The following is a 20,967-nucleotide window of genomic DNA, read 5'->3' as shown; positions in this document are numbered from 1 at the left end:
AAAATCATTTTACAAACTACTACAAATTTGGAACACTCCAAATATGAGATGCACAAAATAGTCTTGTTTCAAAATAAAACCTCAAAAATCCTTTTTCTAGATATTAATATTGGTGATCTATTCATTAGAAAATATTTTAGGTGGGAACAAATCTCCGACCATTAATATTTATATCTTATTACAAATGCACATTAGTAAACTCATGGCAATATATTTAAATGAGCACAGTTAGAAAAATTGAGTTTGTATCTTCTAAGCTTTGAAAGGGAAATCAGAAGCAGAACCAACTAAATTCTCTAGACCAAAAGAAACAGAAGAATCAAAAGAAAAAGGTCTATGAACATTCAAAATCTTCTTGTTTTTCTTGTAGTACTTCAGCCCTGCTAGTTTAGCTACTGAAGTTCATGTCTCTGGCTGTCTCAAACTCTTCCATTCATTCCTCAATAGCTTTTATGTTTTGCTTTTCTTTCCTGCTGTCTCTGTTTAATGGGCATCTTTTTAAGCAGATCCATGTCTCCCCAGCTAAAAAGCATGTGAACTCCTGTGCCACTAAACATCTCTCACACCTTTCACCATTTCTGTGCTTGACTGTCTCGAGTCACCTGAAAAAATTCAGACAGCAAACGTTTTTGGATGGAAAGTATCTATAGTAGTCAGAATGACAGTATCCTGTACTTGTCTAGCCCTAAAGTACTAAGACAACTAACATGATTAACAGAAACAAACAACAAAGATGCAGTTGAATATTCACTGCTATGGACAAACCTCTGAGAGCATTTCATATTGGCCTCTTCTTCCCAAGGCTATAGTAAGTAAATCATATACTACAGATGCACTTTGCAAACTGATGATACGATCATTTTTGTGTTCTGGTATTCTGCTCAATACGGCATCACGGTTAGCCTGAAACATACACCAAAAAGAAACCAAGTCAGCCACTGTAATTAAACCTGTTTTTTTTTTTTTTTCTCAAGTAACTACTGTTCTAATCAGACTGCCACTACATGTTTCTATATGGATCTATTTTTAATTGCTTGATTCTAATTACATAAACTACATAACATATACAATTATGAAAGTTCTCAAACGCAATAAAGCATGGTTTTAAATATTCATATTCATCTTTCAATTTTTTTTTGAAGGCAAGTAAAATGTATGATAATGATCTTCAAATCTCCTATTCCGTCTTCTTGTAAAACACAGCAAATAAATCAAATTTTTTCTTGTCTTCATAACATTATGTGACTACCTTCTTATTTTCATGTAGTTACCTGCCCAAGATAACCACACAATCACCTTCAGGAATTAGTAGTGAGAATGAAAACTGTCCCTGGTTCCAAGCAGAGGTTCAGAATCAGCTCGTGTTTGCAATAAAGCTTCACACTTTCAACCCTGTTCTGTGAAATGCACATTGCAAGCCTAAGTCCTTAAACATTTCCTTTTGAGAAAGTGTAAACTGAACTAGACCTTGTTAAATGAATTGACCGTGTTCACAGAGAAATCCTGTTAAAGAGCAAAGAATAAAATTCAAGCCTCCCAGTAGCTAAGATAACCTATACTCAACTACACAGAGTATCTTCTTTATTTGTAGATTTGGTGATATTTACATAGTAGTATTTGTACCAATGGGAACATATCTGCTAGTTTTAACACAGAAGTTAAAGATGCCTCTCTCTCTTTGCCCTCTCCTCCCCCTTCCATTTGGGCAGGATGTGGCCCCCTTAATACATTTTCCTTTCCTTTCATAGAATCATAGAATATCCCAAGTTGGAAGGGACCCATAAGGATCATCGAGTCCAACTCCTGGCACCACACAGGTCTACCCAAAATTTATTTAAAAATTTATTTAAATATATTCAAAATTATTTAAAAATACATTTATTTAAATAGACTGAATTAAATTTAAGTAGGCTGAATTAAAATGGACAGCTTGTTTTCCCCCCTTTTTAGAGGGGAGGAATAACATATATTAAGCACCAATAAATTGTTTTTCTACTTTAATAGGATAACATTTTGAGTTCCGATCATACTCAAAGAATCATTAAAATCAGAATAATTGAATACCAAAATAATTTTTCAGAGATGCACAGAGCATAAAATGCATAGACATTTCAAGATTTATCAACTTAACAATCCACAGCTTGGTTTGTAAACACACACCCCCACATACACCCCAAAACAGACATTGCACTTTCTTTTGATCAAGAAGCCTTTGGCTTTTCCTTTCTACACTGCATAAATATTTAGTCAGCTTCAGGAACTTCTTTCCTTTTAACTCCATGTTTAATCACTGTTGATTTAATTCCTTGCAAGTACAAAACAAGCTATGAAACAGCACTTCTTGTGAAACAACGGCTGACAACGCCAAAGTAGTTTATGGGAGAGGATGCCTTGTTAAGTATTAAATATGTATCTGAACAGTCATTTTCTGCCTTCATTCACCTTCCAACCTGAACCCTTCTGTGATTCTGTTACTTATAGCTCAGCTGACATGCAGCAACATATACACCCACTGCAACTTGGAGATCTCAGTCCTTCAGATCCTACCTTTCTATTCATTCCTGCTTAGGTAAGGAAAGGCTGGTCTAACTTTGCAAGTGTAACAGTTAGAATACAAGGACATCTTAAAGTAAGTGATGGCAGAGTTGCAGCTGACTTTCCTCATTATGTATGACAGTACACTGTAGCAGCAGTCATGTGGCTAAATGACTATTTTGTACTCTGAAATGTACCTATAAGAGAATTAGAATACTTAAAAAGCACAGAACTATCTTTCTCAGAGCATTTCTTTCATAAATATTGCAATTTAAATCTTACCTATCAAAGCGCCCATTCCAAATTCAGAAATTAAGGGAACTCAATGTGACACATAAGTGTCGTTTATAATCTACTGTCACGATTCAATTTTCTGAATATATGTTGCACTAGATATAATCCAAACAAGAAGTTACGATGTTAGAGTGCACCACTTCCCTGAAATTAGCAGTATGATCTGGGGCTTATATACACATAAAAATTTGATTATTTTTATTTACACAAAATGCCACTTATATGTCAGATTTCCATTTTGTTTTCCAATATTTACTTAAATAAATTCACGAAGGACAAAAGTCTTGAAGCATTGTTTATGTTTTTACTAATTCCCAAGCAAGCAAGAGATCATACTACATTGATAATACAACTCCATCTCTAAACAATACCGTTTATTCAATCTTCTGTAATCATTCTCATTTCTTAGCCAAATATTGGTTTCAAAATTATAAGTCATGTATTATTTCTAACTACTACAGCTAGCAAGAGTTAGCATGCACTGAAGCTGAAGTAAGACCTCTCAACTCTCAGGAAGATAACTCTCACAAAGACAAGTGTGTACCGATGAGTAGTTTTATGGTTTAAAACTTAACACCCTTTTGGTAAGGGCATTGTGCAGCAAAAGCAACACACAGTACATGGAAATGTTTGCTCAGTCTAATTTTCTGGTGACGGATCCTGTCATGAACACATTGCAAAGTAGGTCACTAGGAATAAGGATAGTGGTTTGCGCTACTATGTAAGTGTGCAATTCTAAAATAGTTCAAATAGGACATTCACTAAACTGTTCTGATCTTGTTTAACTACCAAAACAGAAATTATGCCAGAGTGTAAAAGCATTCAAATCACCTACAGAACTTAAAAGACTAAGTCTTGGTGGCATGTAGCGAGACATACTAATATATGATGCCTGAGATCCTAGAGGTTACACCCCTCCAGTAAGAGACTCAGCAAAGGTTTGAGCTTAAGCTTCTCATTTCTGTCATTTGAAAATATGCAACTGACCTGGTATGAGAATGTCAGTACATGACAGCTGATGGATGACTAGTAAAATCATGCTAGAGGAAAAAATGAAAAATTGATAAAAGGCACAAGTAGGCCACTGAAAGGAATCAACTACTGAGGAAATTAGGAGACTTGAAAAAAATTAAATAATCGAGTAGAAAATGTTGAATGTCAGTATCATTAAAAATAATTTACAAATTTGAGTGATATCTGAGTTCTAATGCACAATGGAAAATATTTTTGGCTATGTTTATTATGCTTACTTAGTAGTCTTTCATTTTGTTTTTTACAACAGAAATAACTTACATTTTGAGTCTGTCTGTCTGTCTGAATAGCACCCGCTGGTGTAACAGTGGTTCATACCGATAAGAGATGCCAAATCAAAGGACCTGGCTTTGTGTTCACCTGCCTATCGTTTGGATGAGGCTAGGTTCAGCCACTCCAAAAGCAGAAGAACTCCTATTCATAACATTGCTGAACTCATCCTGCTGCCTCAGAAGAACAGAAGCTTGAGTTTCAGAAGTAACTGCCTGCTTTCCTAACAGAAAATGAAACACAGGTCAAAAAGCGAGGCACGAAAAAAAACGTTCTGTTTTCATTTAAAAAAGAAAAAGGAATACACACACACATGCAGCACATGCATATTCACTCTGTTTTACCTACCATAGATTCACTAATAAGCAGCAACAGTAAGGCTTCTTCTGTATTTTCTTGAGGACAAAAGATGCTGTTCAAAACAAGAATTTCATTATTTAAGCAGAAAACATTACTCTTCGGAGTATCTCACACAAATACAGCAAGAGTACTGCAAAAATGGAAAGATTTCCAGAAAAGAGAATAAATACTAACTTACACAGAAAAAACAATTGCTTAAAATTCATTTCTCTGCAATACTATAAATTTGCATTTCAGAAAAGTTGGCCAAACACAATAAGAAAACAAAACCGCTACAGCTGTCAGAGTCGAAAAACGCTTCCAAATATCCCAAAATTGCACATAATCTGACAACTGTAAAAATATATACCCATTGTTTCACTAGCTGCTGGCACCTAATATCCGAGCTGATTCTATATCACTGATTCAAAGGTCAACAAGATTCTCTCACAAGAGCAAGGTAATTTTTGTATTTCAGGCAGTATGTGGATAAGTATTTCTATTAACCTTTCATTGGTTATTGTTTGAGAATTGTTCTCCTGATGCATTCAATAGTTGTGAATACATTTAAATAGAGCCATGGTACTCTCTGCCTGTTTGCCGTCATCCCTCTTACTTGCAAGCCAATAAAGTATTTATTTTCAATGAAATATAATTCCTTGTGAGTTAATACTGAACGTTTGCATAGGACTAGGCTGCAAACTTTACTACTTTCTCTGAACACTGGATGTTCTCTGAATACTTTTCTACACCAGTGCATAGACAATAGTAATCTGCATTGACTACATGACCGGTAGGAATTTTTTCTCTCTCAAGTGTTTTGTGTTTAACTCTCCAGCTTTCCTTCTCTAAACTCTCTAAATTTTTTAAATGCACTAGAAACTTTAGTAATGAAATAACTGAAAGGAAATGGAAAGTAAAATGCATCTGGAGTCCAGGGAGTTTGAAAGCAAGGTTGTGAAAGCACTGTGGTAATATAAAGCAGATAAGGCACAAGGGATTATGAGTTGTTTTGTCATTGGATTTTTGTTATTACTATTATTTGTAAAATCAGTAGAAGCTGCTTATAAGATTTTTAAGTGTATTCTAAATCTTAGAAGGCCTTCTTATTTTTTACATAAAGAAATTCCAAAGCGCAGTTACACAGGATTAAGAATCACCCAGGACAGGGAATGAGGAATGAAGAGGAAGCAGAAAGCTCCCCATTTACCTATCCAGTCTTCGATGCAGAGTATAGCAACTTGGAAGTAGACCTAATATAACTCACTGGCAATGATTTCCAGCAAGCAGTATAGCAATTGAAAATATTTACAGGGGAAATTACTTCCTCAGAGAACATAGGGAAGTTACCCCAAAGCTTATCAAAAGGAAAGCAAACATTATTTTCTCCTATTTGAATACCTATAAATATTTTGAAAAACTTTGAATGTCAATAAATATTTGTAAATAAGTTAATTCTTGTCTCAAACAGCGAAAATCCTCTCCATGCAGATACTGTGTGGAAAATCCTTTGGCTCATGTATACAGAAACCTCAATATAGATGACCGAATTCAGACATTTTCTGTCTTCCCTGACAGATGCAGGCATATGAATGAATTAGCCCCACAGTAACAGGGCAGAGCAAAAAAGGCAATTGGTATCACAAAATGACTACCAAGCAAAGGCAAACCAAGCAGTTTAACACATCTTCAACTGAGGATAAAGAAAACTGAAGCGGCAGTAACAGAGGCCTGTAAAATCATAAATGTTATTAGTCATACACCACGTACCATCCTCAAAAGAAGTGAATTCACTTAATTAATATATAGGGCAGCATATTTAAAACAAAATAGTAGATTTCAGACTCAAATGATTGGAGGTCAGAGTAATACCTAGGAAGAAGTCTCCTATAGGTCTGTCTTCGTAGTCTTCGTCTTAGGTACTTGCTTTTGATCACTGTTGGAGATGAGATACTAGGCTAGCCATGTTGTCTGTTCTGGTATTCATCACTTTAAGGTGACCAAAGAAAAGCACTTAATTAAATGTTTTGTTGAAACTGTGTAACTCCTTGCTTACATTTCCCAAGAACGAGAAAATTACACTGGACAAAGCCATGCTTTTGAAAGGAGGCATGTTTCTGCAGAAGGCTAAGTTGATAATGAAGAACATAAATAAGTTTGAAAGACTGAGCCTTAGAAGCCTGCTGTAAGTATTTTTGACCAAGGAAGCAGAATTGCTAGAAATCTTTGAAGGTAAAGGCTGTTCTGCTTCGTATTAGTGATGTGATAATGTGGTATGCACCACAATTATGTGGGGTTACTGCTGTATCAAGTACTCACTAATGGAAATCTGCAATAAATGCAGCTAATAATAACAAGGCCACATTCCAGGAAAAAAAAGTTTCACACTAACTATATGCTGTAACAGAGGAACTGACTGTTCTTTAGTATCTACTGTGGGAAGTCAAGTAGTTCTTTGAATGTTTGGGAAGATGTGTGACTCGGCATAAATGATTTCCTTATAAATTACTTCAGAATATTAGGAAACAAATTTCAACAATATTATGCAGAAATAATTATAGAGCAGAAAGTAATCTTTATCCCTTCTTCCATAAACCTTTTGGAGTTACCCTCCAAGTTCTGTAAGCAAGTTTCATTCAGCATAAAGGAAATCAGTAAAACTAAGACAGTATAGTCTAACACTGTGAAGATTTTAATTTTAATTGTAGTTTTTTTTTTTTTTCTTTTTAAATCAAAGGATGGCTGAAAAATTTCTTTGGCACTGAAAGTAAAAGCTAGGTATGAAATACGTATGAAATTTATTGGCCTTCATTTGCCCTATGGTGAAAGATGGATGATTAAAGAATTATTTCCCTATCTCGTACTACAGCCAAAATTTATTTTGAATCATTAATTTCTCAAGTTTAAGAATGTATTTAAGATGCATCAATTACACAGTTCTCTATGAGAAGCCTTCCTATCTTTCACCATTATAAATTAAAAACAAAACAAAACAACAAAAAAAAAGAGAGAAAACCTTACCTAGTGGGGATTGCTTATCTGCACATTTAATTACAAACACTGAAGTAATTGCATTATTGACCTTATGTTTATGGTATATCAGTTACGAACAAAGAAAGTGTGTGTGCAACATATGCACACTTTTAATTTTAATGATCGAGGTGTATTCACAAACCAGGTATTTCATTTACCATAAAGGCTGGCTGCATGTACAGTTTGTCAATTATGTCCTTGCAGAGAAACACAGTAATTGTTTTGAAAAATTAAATGTTCAACTCTATGCCTGCATCTTTTCTAAAAGCTCAAAACACTGTCTTTTAATGACTTAACATCTAAGACATAATCAGACAAGACAAACTCAAGAGCTCACAACTCCTGGGAACAGCTGGACAACATTCTTTAAAAAAAAGGCAATTTATTGGAGAAAAAAGGTCAAAAATTTCATACGAATCAGATAACAGCATCCTCAAAAGAGATTCTCAAATCACACCAATTTCACAGAGTGGCTGAGGTTGGAAGGGCTATCTGGAGATTGTTTAGTCCAGGCCTTCTGCACAAAGCAAGGTCAACTGGCAGGCTGCTCAGGACAGCGTCCAGTTGGATTTTGAGTACCTCCAATGACGGGGAGACTCTACAACCTCTTCAAGGTCTGAAAAGAAGGTTTTTCTTAAGTTCAAATGGAATTCCAATCTTCCCATCTGCATTAATACGTGAAGCAGTCACTATCCTACTACAACAAATCATAACTTTGGCTAGATCATTATCTCCACTGCTACAATGAGTTTCTCAGTTCTCCGGCTTGCAATGCTTTCCAGCATGTATCCAAGCAAACAAGTAGTGTTTGTTTCCTATATTAAATGACCTTATCCCTCAAGTACTTGTGCATAAAATACAAGCAGAGCAGTGCAAAAGTTTTCTGAATATTACAAGCATGCAACAAAGTTTCATCAGATCAAACTTACTGGCAAAGAAAAAAAAGACTGCGAAATGGTTAAGATTTCGTCTCTATGATTTGACACAAACATATTACTTCCAGGCAGTAAGCTACAACCAAAGGCAATAATAAAGTACAAAATTCCGTCAATACAATTTTTGGAACTGTCAGAGTGGGTCTTAAGAAAGCAACTTTACCCTAGAAATCAATGAACAAGCTATTAAATTTTAAGAAAGTCCAAATTCTAGGAAATGGCAATGCACATTTAATACTGATACTAATAACAATTGTTTTTGGGGAAAAAAAACCACACACACAAACACATTAGCTGCAATTTTGTTGATTCAAAGTATTTAGACAAACTTTCTATTTTGGAGGGAGCCACTTGCGATGTATATAGTAGAAGAGGTAGAAGAGCAAACAGCTGAATATCTCAGAATGACAGAAGACAGTCATGCACATTATGCTTTCTTTTGTATCGCAAGGATAATGAGAGATATTGACTCTACCATAAAAGATATTTTGAGAGTTGAGAGCAAAGAGTCTTATGCATACACTGCAAACTTCTGCTTGGAGAAGCACATTGCTTCCTTAGATCTCTTCATGGAATATACATACAGCACAGGAAACATCAGCATTCTCATTGTCCAATACCTTCTGCATTTTCAATAATATAAGCTAAGTTACCCAGTGCACAGGGTAACAATTGCAATTAGAGAAACAAAATAGGTACAAACTCAGACATACTTTTCTCCAGTGTATACCCGCGGTCTTCTACTGAGTGCGTAATTTTTTGTGTTTGAACCTTTCCGAAGTGGATCATCTAGCGGTGATTGGTGAGGGGGATCTTCCAGTGGATTCCAATAACTCTGTTCACACATGCCTCGTAACAAAATTTCAGCCAGTTGTCTTGCTATCGTCTATAGAATTGAAAGATAAATATTTTCGTTAGAAATGCTGAATACAGTCTCTTCAAAAATGCTTGGATTTTTAAAAATGAATATTAGTCATGCAGAATGTATTTTCTATGATTATAAATCATCTAAAATATCAGGCATTCTGCTGTTTGAAAGGTTTAAGTACACAGTTCAATTCTCTAAACACACACCAAAAAAAAAAAACACAGCAGTAATCAACTTTTCAATTTTACCTATGAAAGTCTGGATACTTTTGAAGTATCAACCACGCCAATGGTTGCTCCTAACAGTGGAGTGCATTCAGGTATATTTTCAGGTATTTTATGCTTGATAACCTCTACTGCCTTTCAAGGAACCAGAAGGTATTTCCCTATAGCCCATGGAAAAAATGACAGTGAAGTAGATTTCCACACTGCAGCCTGCTGAGAGAACCACAATGGAGCATATGGATATTCCCTGAAGGAACCACAAGGCATGGGAAGGATCCACCATGGGAGCATGGGAAAAGTGCAAGGATGAAGGAGCGGTGCAGAGCAACTTTTAGGGACTCACCACAACCCCCCTTCCCCATCACCCCTGTGCTGCTTGGAGCTAAGAGGAAGACGTAGAAGAGTCAGGAACGATGGAGTGAAGTTGAGCCTGGGAAGGTGGGGGAAGAGGGGAGTAGTGTTTTAGATTTTGTCTTTACTTCTCTCCATTCAATTCTATTTTCACTGACAATAAATTACTTTAATTTTCCCCAAGTCAAGTCTGTTTTGCCTGTGACAGTAATTGTTAAGTGACCTCTCTGTCTATCTTGACCCATGAGCTTTTCTATCTTTTTGTCCCTGTCCTACTGAGGAGGGGGAGTGAGAGAGTAGCTGGGTGAGTGTCTGGCAGCCAGCCAATGTCAAACCCAAATCCAAACCCAAACCAATCTGGGCTTCTGACAGCTTGAACTTGAAGGTGCTGGTGTTTGCTGCTCTAGCGGTTTAGCAAGAGTGAAACTAGGTTGCAGAGAGACATGAAAAACTTGATTTTGAGAAATTAATCTTGGTAGCAAATATTGAAGTGCAAAAATACCTACATAAATACTATATAATAATATACATTTAAAGCTTTGAGAAGTCATCTTATAATCCATAGCTACCAGTATAATTTCCTCTTTAATGCTTAATATATATGTATACAAGCTTACATGACTACATATGACAATGATGAGAACTCAGCAGCAGAAAAACGGCAAGCTTCACATTTACATCAGAATTGGCAGTACTTCCCAGCAACAGCTGTGTACTGTTCAAGGCATGGGCAGCACCACACAATCTTCTGCATCTTCTACCTTAATTCCTATATCATTTTTTCTCCTACCATTTTCAATATTATCCCTCTCCAGTGAAAGTCTTCTATTTCATAATTTAAATATGATTATTAGGAATCAGTTATTAAATGAATTAAGAAATAAATTAATAAACCAATTATCTTCCTTATTACCATGATGGAAGTTTTAAAGCTGCAGTATTAGGATACTAATCTAAGACATTTTAAAAATTGTTACCTTAGAGCAAAAGATGTAAGTCTTGGCCCTTTATTATATAAAAAAATGCAAAAAAAAAAAAAGATGAATCACTTATTTGATAGAGGTTTATTTTACAATGATATAAATAACAAAGATTCAAGATTTTCCCTTTTTATTTCCTTCTCTTTAGGAAGCTTTATTATGAAAATAAAGAAACAATAACTCAGTAGCTTCCAATTTAAAGAACACATATGAAGACACTGCACTTTGTCCTCACTCTGATTACATTACAGAAAGAAGAAATAACACCCTTCTGAAATAAGGGCAAATCACAAATTGGGCAATTATAATTAAGCTTGTAAGCATGGTCAGTCAGAGACCAATCAGGTTTTACCATAACCACAAATAGGAAAGAGAACTAAGGGAACGACTGGGCATCAAGCATTCCTTTTTACTTTAAAACTTTCACTTTAACCAGGAAACGTAGCTCTACAAAGTGGTGGAGAACAGATCCTGATCAGTATGCTGTAGTTTGTTTATTTGCCTCTATCTCATCCACTGTATTTATGTTTTACCTGCCTACTAGAACTCTGATGCTGCAATAGGAATGTGGTTTAATATAACTTACCATTCGCAGATTTTGCGTAGTTCTTGTTTCAACAGCTCTTAGTAACTCTCTAAATCTACCAACTCCTCTTGTCAAGTTCCTGTATATAAACATAAAATTTGACAGTATTCCAAATTGAATATAGTAACACTGTGATACATATTACATGATAAAGTTGTTAAACTCCACACTATACATTTTTTTCCTGCATATCATCACCATCTTTCTGTGAAACATAAATCTGGGGACCCAACCACTGACTATTGTAACAACATACACTGCCAGATTATCGGAGAAAAAAAAAAATCAGATCATTAGATAACTCAAGAGAAAGCAAGGAAAGTGTAAGAAGTGACCAACCCAGAAAGGGAAAAAAAAAACAATCTGAAGTTGGTTGGGCTACTATAGTAGTTTTAATTTTAAATCGCATCAACCTTGAAAGTACAAACTTTGGGGAAGGATTCAATTTTTAGCTGCCTGTTGATACCTTAACAAAGGAAAATAGGAAATTAGAGTAAATCTCTTAATACTTAGTGAAAGTAATATTTTTTTAATCTTCTTTTCACACAGGAAAGAGTATGGACACAGTGAGGCCCACCACATGGCCAGAATAGAAGACTGGGAAATCAGTGTTCTGTTCTTGACTCCCACTGTTTTTTGGTGTGGCTTCTACAACTCAAGTTTCTTTGCCTTTTCTTCTTCTGCTACCTCTACAACTTTTACAGAGATATACAAGACCCTCAAGAGAGGAGGCCTCATTCATACCAATAGCTTTAGCAGATCTGAACTTTATTCTCAAACTACAGAAATAATCAATTATTTTGAAGTCTTACAGCTTTATCTTTTTCTTATCATTGTGTCATCTCAGCTATCTTATTTTTTATTGCACTTAAAAAGAGTTGACAATATTTTCTTTTACGTTACTAGTGCATGTCTTTGTACTGGTGAAAGATTGGCTTTCTTTCAACCAAAAATGTTGGCTTTTTGCTGAGCAGAACTCAATTCTGCAACCTCAACACATAACACAGGATGGTCATATCACGATCTGAAGTTTAGTTTCAAAACAAGATGATTTGATTGAAGGTGTGTTTTGTGTTAAATAAGTGCTGTTATGTCATACGTCTGTATTATCTTAAGATGTGATTTTATGTGCAAGTTGCATAACATTTTCTTAACATGGGCTCAAAAGCAAAGAGAAATATTATGTATTATGTAAGTTTTCATAAGAAAAAGCAACATTGCACTCCATTGTACAGCTAAATCACCTTCCTCCCTGATGTCTGATTTGTAAATTTAAAACATCTTCTGAATTGCAATTTTATACAAATTCAAAAAAGAAAATAATCCAACATTTTTACATAGATGTTTTCTTTAAATTTAGTGGCTGAATACCTCAAACCAGAACGTTTGAAGACATCTTGCTGCAGAACTGTAAAACTCTGATCAGTTTACCTAGAGACTCATTAATTTATTTTACTTTTCAGATTAAGTGACAGAGGTCACTTCTTTTCTGTGTTATGCATAACAAAGGATTATCAACATGTTTCAGAAACTTCGGTCTCCAGCACAGACAGATGTGTTTCACTAGCACAAGTTCAACTTTTTAAATGACTTTTTATACAAGTATTTTAAAAGTTCTAACATTTCCAAATAACAAAATATCTATGAACAGGTTGAACACTATGTTGAAGTAAGCGGGTGGTGAAGCACTGGCACAGGTTGCCCAGAGAAGCTGTGGATGCCCCATCCCTGGAGGTGTTCAAGGCCAGGCCGGATGGGGCTTTGGGCATCCTGGTCTGGTGGGAGGTGTCCCTGCCCATGGCAGGGGTTTGGAACTAGGTGGTCTATGAGGTTCTTTCCAACCCCAAACATTCTGTGATTCTATGATTCTAAGCCAACAGATGGTTAAGAAGAAATATTCACTAGTCACACAAGAAATAACTATCATAGAAGTCCACATGTTAGAGCAGAACCTGACCACAGAAAGGAAACTATTTTATAAGTGACCAGTTAGCACTTTTCTAAGAAAAAAAAAATCAATCTTGCATGTACATCTAACTTGTGAACAACTTCATAAAACATGTTTTTATATATATATATATATATGTCACATAATAGCTAAAAAATAATATACCAACTTCAAAGAATAATGAAGGAAGTACAGAAAGTCAGTGGGCCAAATTTTGAAAACTCCTCTGAACGTAATGGAAGCTGGATACATTCAGCACCTTTGGAAAGCCAAAATACCTACCATTCATCAAGACCACAAGATACATATTCAAGAGAGCCAAAACCAGACCACTGGAATCCCAGTTTTAAGTCCTCTAAGTGCTAGAGCATATTTCTCACGAATGGAGCTTCCTCTCAAGGACTGTACTGCAAATTCACAAATGTGTCCTCATAACGAGATTCAAAAATAAACAAAAAACCCATAGTGGCCAAACCCTCAAGTGTTGCCTGCAAAATTATCAAAAAAGAATATGAGCATAAAAAAAAAAACAACAAAAAAAAAAAACTTGTCAACTTGAAATACTAATTTCCTAGTACAGATGAAACATATAGTACATAGTAGAACTTCAAATCATGAAAATTTTTGATGGAGAAAAAAATACTACTGCCTAAAATTTCATATCAAGTTTGTCTTTTGAAGTGTTACAAGAACAACCAAAACAAAACCTCTATGAAGAAATATGCAACTTTTAAAACTCCTTAAGAACTTTATGGCATGTTGTTATTAGTTACTTATTACATTTTGGTAAGCATCTAGGAGGGACTGAAACTTGTGACTGAAGTTCTACTGCATCATAGAAAAAGCAGCAAGATTGTAAGGGAAAAAAAAATAAAATACAGAATTATTTTTTGCTTCATAAAGCATTTAACGCTGATCCACTGCACAAGAGAACACAAACACAATACAAATTTGTCAAGCGTCTTCTCTACAAGGTACACTAAAAAAGATACACTTCAAAGCTACAATCTAAATCAGCCAAGAATTAAGTTAAATGCTTTGAGAAAGTAATGAAGCAAAATATACCATGAACAGTATGGTAGGTCTCCATATTGCACTACTTTCAGCAAAGTACATTTCCTGTATTTGTTAACAGTTTGTAATATTTGGGAGAATAGGGTGGCAGCTATTCCGGCACATGCCTTTCCTGCCTAGCCAGCACATACCTTTTACCTGCTTTTCGCTTTGTTGTGCCTTTGTGTTAGCAGTTCCACCCTTACTGACACAACTCCAGAGCAAAAGGGCAGGTTAACCTGGACAGCAATGATCCACAGTGTCTGTAAAGGACTTTGAGATCCTTTCAATTCTTGAACCAAGGAATTTTAAGGTACATTCACATGCACTCAAGCTGACACACCTTGTAATTTCAGGCTTGACAAAGAGCCCATGGACAGACATTGCTAGTTAGTGTTTGTATGACTGTCTCCCATCAGAACATGCTAGAGTCAAGCCCTTTGAATTGCATCTTACTAATATTTTTAAAGACTAATCAAAACGTTTGCTGCTTTCAATCTTCAAGAAAAGAAACTGTTGACTAAGTAGCACTACACAAATTATAGACTGGGAATCAGGATTTAAAGGTACTGATCTTCTATTGGAATTCTATATGGATAAATGCCCTCGGGGCTATCTGCATCCTTGTGTCTACCTATTGGCACTCAAACTCCCAAAGGCTTCTGTTAGAATCTCGTTAACTGTTATAATGCAAGACCAACTTCTATGCCCCTTTGAAAACTTCTGACAGTATTTCTGTTTAACATTATGAAAATATTTTAACTGCATCTATGCAAAGTTGCTCCCTCCTAAACAGTGGCAGATCCGTAAGAGTAGATATGATATAAAAGAAAGTGCAGTAAGAAAGTTAAGGGGCAATACAGACAGACTTTTAGTACAGAATCAGCATGTAAGACCTAAGCATGTAGCTTAGCAGTAGCATACTTTTGGCACAGGCATATTGGCCACCATTACCCCTGTGAAGCCTCTGCTTCAAAAAGCACGTTTGCCATCAGACACCTAGGTGCTTTGTCATTAATGGTCCTGATAATCTTCACACCCCAGACAAATATCTTCTCTCCATCTTTAAACACACATTTTAAACACGCATTTTAAGATGAAAAGAATGAAAGAAACTGTTCAAGGAGAAGTGGTCCATATTTGAAAGTTAGGATAAAAGAACAAATGATAACAGAAGGGAGATCCAGTCACAATATATTCAATACAGCCTAGGAAAAAAATACTTTAAATTTAACCTCAAAAAGGTTGGTAAGATTAATTAATTTTTTATTTGCAGTATATTATGGTATCTTCTCCATTAATGTAAGAATTGCTTTGTCATGTATTTCCCTTATGGTAATAAATTAAAAAAATAATCATAATTACTTAGTCTAACATTGCCTTTTATAGATTAAACATGGAATTAGAATAAATTTTTGCTTACTGAACTTAGACCAAGCCTCACCCACTTTGTAATTTATTGCTTAAATCGTGGGTGTTTATCCCACTTAACAGAGAAAAGTATATCCAGAGCCATGCCAATGAACAAGCAATGTTTCTCATGGTAGTTTATTACCTCATTATTGAGGCTTACTATATCTCATTTAAGAAATACTCATGTTTTAAAAGGAGGGGAAAAAACAAGAACTACTCATGTTTTCAAAAGAGGGGAAAAAAACATGAACAATGAAATCTAAATTGCTTGATGAAAGTATGAAACGTAAATTGCTTTTGGAATGGAGCCCGTTTTCCAAATGTACTCTCCCTCTCTATACAGAAAAAAAAAATGTAATGTTTGTAACCTCAATAGTACATTTTAAGTTTTAAAGATTGTTGTTTAAGAACTCAAACAGCAAAGAATAAAAGTATTTGTTTTAAATTTGTACAACCACTCTATTGAGGGAAGGAGTAGGGGCAGGCAAAATTCTTGACACACACACACACAGAAATCTCAGACTAACTCTTTAGCACTTACAGAACAACAGCTTAATCCTCTGAGGCATGCTATTTACCATACTATAGCAATTGTTCTATGTAACCTTTCAAAGATTACTTTAAAAAAAAAAAAGACCGAAATCTCTACAGCTTTCTGAACTTTATTACAGATTTGACCAAAGAGATGATGTCAAATCTTTTGCCCAACTGGCAGTGCTTCAGATAGTTGTGACTAAGGCTTGTCTGTTTTCTCTCAAGGTTAAGGAGAAAAAGCAAAATGAATAATTTTACCCGCAACTATAAAAACGATGGACCTAATGCAATCCAATTCTGTTTTCCCTCTTTTTGGTCTAGTTTCTCTCTTCCTTTCATACTTTTCCTTTAACATTCTCACACTACTGTATAATTTCCACAAAACATTGACTACCACTGGGTATGACTTTCTGAATTACAAGTAGAAAATCCTTTATGTCTTTCCACAATCTAAGCAGTTATTTTTAAACATATAAAAAGTACAAAACAAAAACAAAAAAGCACCACAACCATGAAACAGCAACAATATCACCGTGCATCATACATTTATTTTATCTATTGTTAACTCATACAGAAAGAAAAATCCTTGGTATTTGATATTCACTGCAGCAGATCATGTTTGCTTGATGCTTGAAAGTTCCTGATTGAAGTTTTAGCTTATAAATGAAACATCCTCAGTGTGCCATTACTGCTGCATAAGCCCAAGTATTCGAAACAGCCCAATCAAGCAGCAATTCTTTTAGACCACACAGTAACAAAACGTCTAAACAGCCTTACTTTATCCTCATCTACTGTTCTCCTGAAGGCCATAATCACATGCATTTGGAATGAAAACACATTGCCTAGACTGCAGTTCCACTGGTAGCTAAATCCATTTAATGGTTCGCTACCAAAAGGGGAAGGCCTCATTCTCCTCATTCTCCTCTCGGTATTCGTTCCCTTTCTCCACCACTCTTCCTTCTTCACACCTTACTGCTCTCAGTTGTACGGTGCCATCTCTTTTCTCACAGCAATACCAGCCATTATCACACCTGGTGAATCATTTCATCTCACTAAAATGAAAGAAAGATGTAATTTCTTTGCCGTTTTCCACTGTTTTGGAAAATGAAGCGAGTCCACAGAAGTCCCAAACATGTACCAGAAACAAAAAATAAACAATATGTGCCAGGAGTGTAGGTACAGGGAAGATGAGAGCTGGTAATGCCACATCTCTTGACACCAGCACCTCAGCTCCTTCTCAGATTTTTAGAATATTCTTTCATATAAGTATATAGATATGCATATGTGTGTGTGTGTATATATATATATATATGTATAAATATAAACACACACATACATACACACAAAGCACTAGATTCAACTACTAAAACACAACAGATTCACAAAAATGACTTCACCAGTTACTGGAGAAAGACTGGATTAGAAGTCCTGCCCTTTAGCTCTTATATTTTCTTTTCTTTTTGAGCAGAGATCTAGTCAGAGGAAGGAGCAGGGGTAGATTACAAAGGTAAAGTTCTTGAATTCACAACAAAGAAAGCACTAAACATTCCAGAAAGTTTTACTATGGAAATAAGTTAACAGATGGAACGAGGCAAATCGAATTTACCCTGGTAAATATTTAATATTGTATTACATATCAGTCAATCTGTATGGTCACAAACTTTATAGAGTTATCTATATTTAGATGAAAATATAAAAACTCCCACAAAAGTAGAAGGAAGACATGCAGTAAATGCAATGATTTTGTTTAGAATACCAACTTGAAGGTATAGGGTGCCACTCATTTTAATATCAAGCCTGATAAAAGCATGGGGAACTTCAGCAGTGAGCGACGTGGCGGTGGTTTTACAACCTGTCTTAGAGATACAAAGGTCAGAAAAGAACAGCAGAAACCACGAAGGAAGTATGCTGTGATAAAATACAAGATTCTATATAGCAACAAAGCAGCTGGGATGCATCCCTGGAGCAGTAACACCTGGCAGAACCCAAAGAGCTAATCTGAAGCAAGAGATCAAATATTGAGTTATGGGCATTGCTTAGCAAAAACACAAACAAGGCCAAATTCTAAGCTTTGTGTGTGGTTCAGCCCTCTCAGTGGTGACACAGAAGAGAAAGGGGTGGGAGGAACAGAAAGGCATCCTTTCACTGAGCACAAACCAGGGGTGACACCTGTGAAGAAGCACGCCTGTCACTGGCCATGCCCTGCTCTCAGAGAGGGAACCTAATGCAGGGGCAAAGGAAGCCTACGAGCCCTTATAGCAGGAGGGGTTTCATGCAAACCCCAGCAGCAGCTACAACCTCCCACTGTGCTCTGCTGTGGTGGGGAGTGGACTCTTTGCATCACACAGCCATTTTCCAGGCAAAATACATGTTGCTCACTTCTCTCCCAGAGTGGTTTTTAAGCTTGTGAACTCGTAACGCATTTCTGAAAAACCAAGAGCTGGGGAAAAGAAATGGGATGGAGGGAGAGCAGGACTCCCAAGGTGACATTTCAGCACTAAGAAGCATTTCTGTTCTAAGCTGAGAACTTACCACTGGCAAACAATAGAAGAAAACAGGTGTTGGTGCTGCAGTATAACACAGGATGGCTAAAAAGCAAACCTGATGTACAGCAAAGGGGAAAAATTCATACAGATAAAACTACTTTTAATGGTAATACTTCTCCACTAGATACCTAATAGCTTCAGACAATCTTGGTGGTCTGAATTCAAAAAATTGCAAATGAGAGCAAGTACAGAGATGGGACTGAAAAAGCAGCAGGGCAGAAAAGAAAAACGTTTTTACGTTGGTTAACATTGGGGAAAAGAAACGCTAAGAAGTTAATTAAGCACCAAGTAGGATGTTGCAGGAAAAGAAGAAACGATAAACACTAGCACTGGAACACTGATATATATTACAGCAGTTCAATACATTAAAAAAAAAGATTAGAGTATAACTGATTTGTAGCCACTTGAGGAGCTCGGCTCTGAGACAGTCTTGTGAGCGAGCTGTAAGTACTAATACACCAGTGTAAGACCTAACATAAATCTTGGTCAGTCGTGGGCTTGTGCCCAGCTTAAAGTCAGTAACTAGAAGTGTTCAAACTGAAAACCAGAGAGTATTATGGACAGCAGTGTGAAAACAGCAACACGTTTACTGAAAAAAATTATAGAGCGCATTAACCAGGGGAAGGAAGGGGGAAATCAAGCAAGAGGTTATCAAACCTCCTTTGATTTTCTCACTCTCATTAACATAGGAGATGTTTAATTTTGAAGTTGCTGCTTCTGGTTAGCTAGAGATGTTAATAGCTGAAGAAAACTCATAGTTTTCCACCACTTTAAGTTGCTTAGGTGCCATTTATTCATCGGTATATTTATTACAAGTTTTGCCCCTTTATTATCAACTTTTGTGTTTGCTATCAGACTGTTACACCAAAACGAAGTATAACAGAGGACAGGATTTCCTTTTCTCTATTGCATCCCAATAACAGTTCTGAAAGAGCTTACTAAGCTTTCTTTTGTTTTTATACTCTCCAAATTCATTGCGAACACTGCCATGTAAATGCATACATTAACTTGGAGAAAACAAATTCATACTACATACAGCACACTCAAAACATGAATTGTACCCACAAACAGGTACAACACCTTCTGGAAAGAAGAACCCGTGCAAATGCTTCAAAGCAAACAAGCAGAATCTGTACTAGTAATTGCTATTCTTTATACTGTCCCTCTGCTTATTTCATTACTAGGAAGAATTCATGCAGTATTCCTAAGCATAAGGCTTACAAGCAACACTTCTTTCAGGAAAAAAAAAAGGAAGATCTCTAAAAACATCTTGTTGATAGTCCTGTAAAAATGTCAATGCAAAATAAATGAGGGAGATTACTTCACTGCTGAGTTGCTTACCATACTTGTGTCTGAATGCAATCTCTGAGGAACCACTTATTTCCAAAGAAATTCTGTTTTTAAGTACCCACACTGCAGTAATATGAGGATTTGGTGGCAGTAAAACAAGAAGACATTAAAACACGATCAAAATTATTCATACACATGCACTATGTTTATGCATGGGAGAGAAATCAAATGCACAAGGGCACTACCACACACTCATAAAAAGAAATGCTACTTTCACTTTCTCATATTGAAAAATACAGTGCATCAAACAGGAGCTGAGAAGAAAATCATTTGGGAAGGGTAGGCCAGCAAGGGACAGAGAATCTGGGAGACAGAAAAGGTCAGATCTGACATGCCTACCAAATACAAATTGCCAGAACACAAGAAAACATTTTCAGTACAAACACCAAAATGCCTGCATGTCAACAAAAATTATAAGCCCTCTCCAGTAAACTGGCTGTTGAATACATTATCCTGGTAGTTATATATTTTGAAAGGAAAGGATGTGGAGGTGCAAAGGAAGATTTTTCCAGTATTCAACTGAAAACACGGGTGAAGTTTGCCTGCCTTTCAACGGGTGACTAGCATTTCTGTAACACATACTGTTTCCAAGGTTTTCACTGCAGTTAAGCTTTGATTCTTACCACAGTCAAATCAATACTACTTTTAACTTAGAAACATATATTTTTAATTGTTT

At 35.9% G+C, this 20,967-nt stretch overlaps 1 protein-coding gene across 4 annotated transcripts in view; it reads right to left on the bottom strand.

Annotated features, from left to right (window-relative positions):
* Positions 1-20,967, bottom strand: part of TTC7B (tetratricopeptide repeat domain 7B) — a 138,627-nt gene that overhangs the window by 78,424 nt on the left and 39,236 nt on the right. For all 4 annotated transcript variants that reach the window (XM_040558699.1, XM_040558700.1, XM_040558701.1 and 1 more), the window contains 4 exons: positions 11,448-11,526; positions 9,152-9,324; positions 4,480-4,543; positions 766-903 (listed from right to left, as the gene is read on the bottom strand). In XM_040558699.1, coding sequence (XP_040414633.1) covers positions 766-903; positions 4,480-4,543; positions 9,152-9,324; positions 11,448-11,526 — 454 coding nt within the window. The remainder of the gene's footprint in view (positions 1-765; positions 904-4,479; positions 4,544-9,151; positions 9,325-11,447; positions 11,527-20,967) is intronic.

The sequence above is a fragment of the Cygnus olor genome, chromosome 5 (genome assembly GCF_009769625.2).
Source record: "Cygnus olor isolate bCygOlo1 chromosome 5, bCygOlo1.pri.v2, whole genome shotgun sequence".
In the NCBI taxonomy this organism is placed as follows: domain Eukaryota; kingdom Metazoa; phylum Chordata; class Aves; order Anseriformes; family Anatidae; genus Cygnus; species Cygnus olor.
The sequence above is the reverse complement of the archived record's forward strand: the minus strand, read 5'-3'. Positions and strand labels throughout refer to the sequence as shown.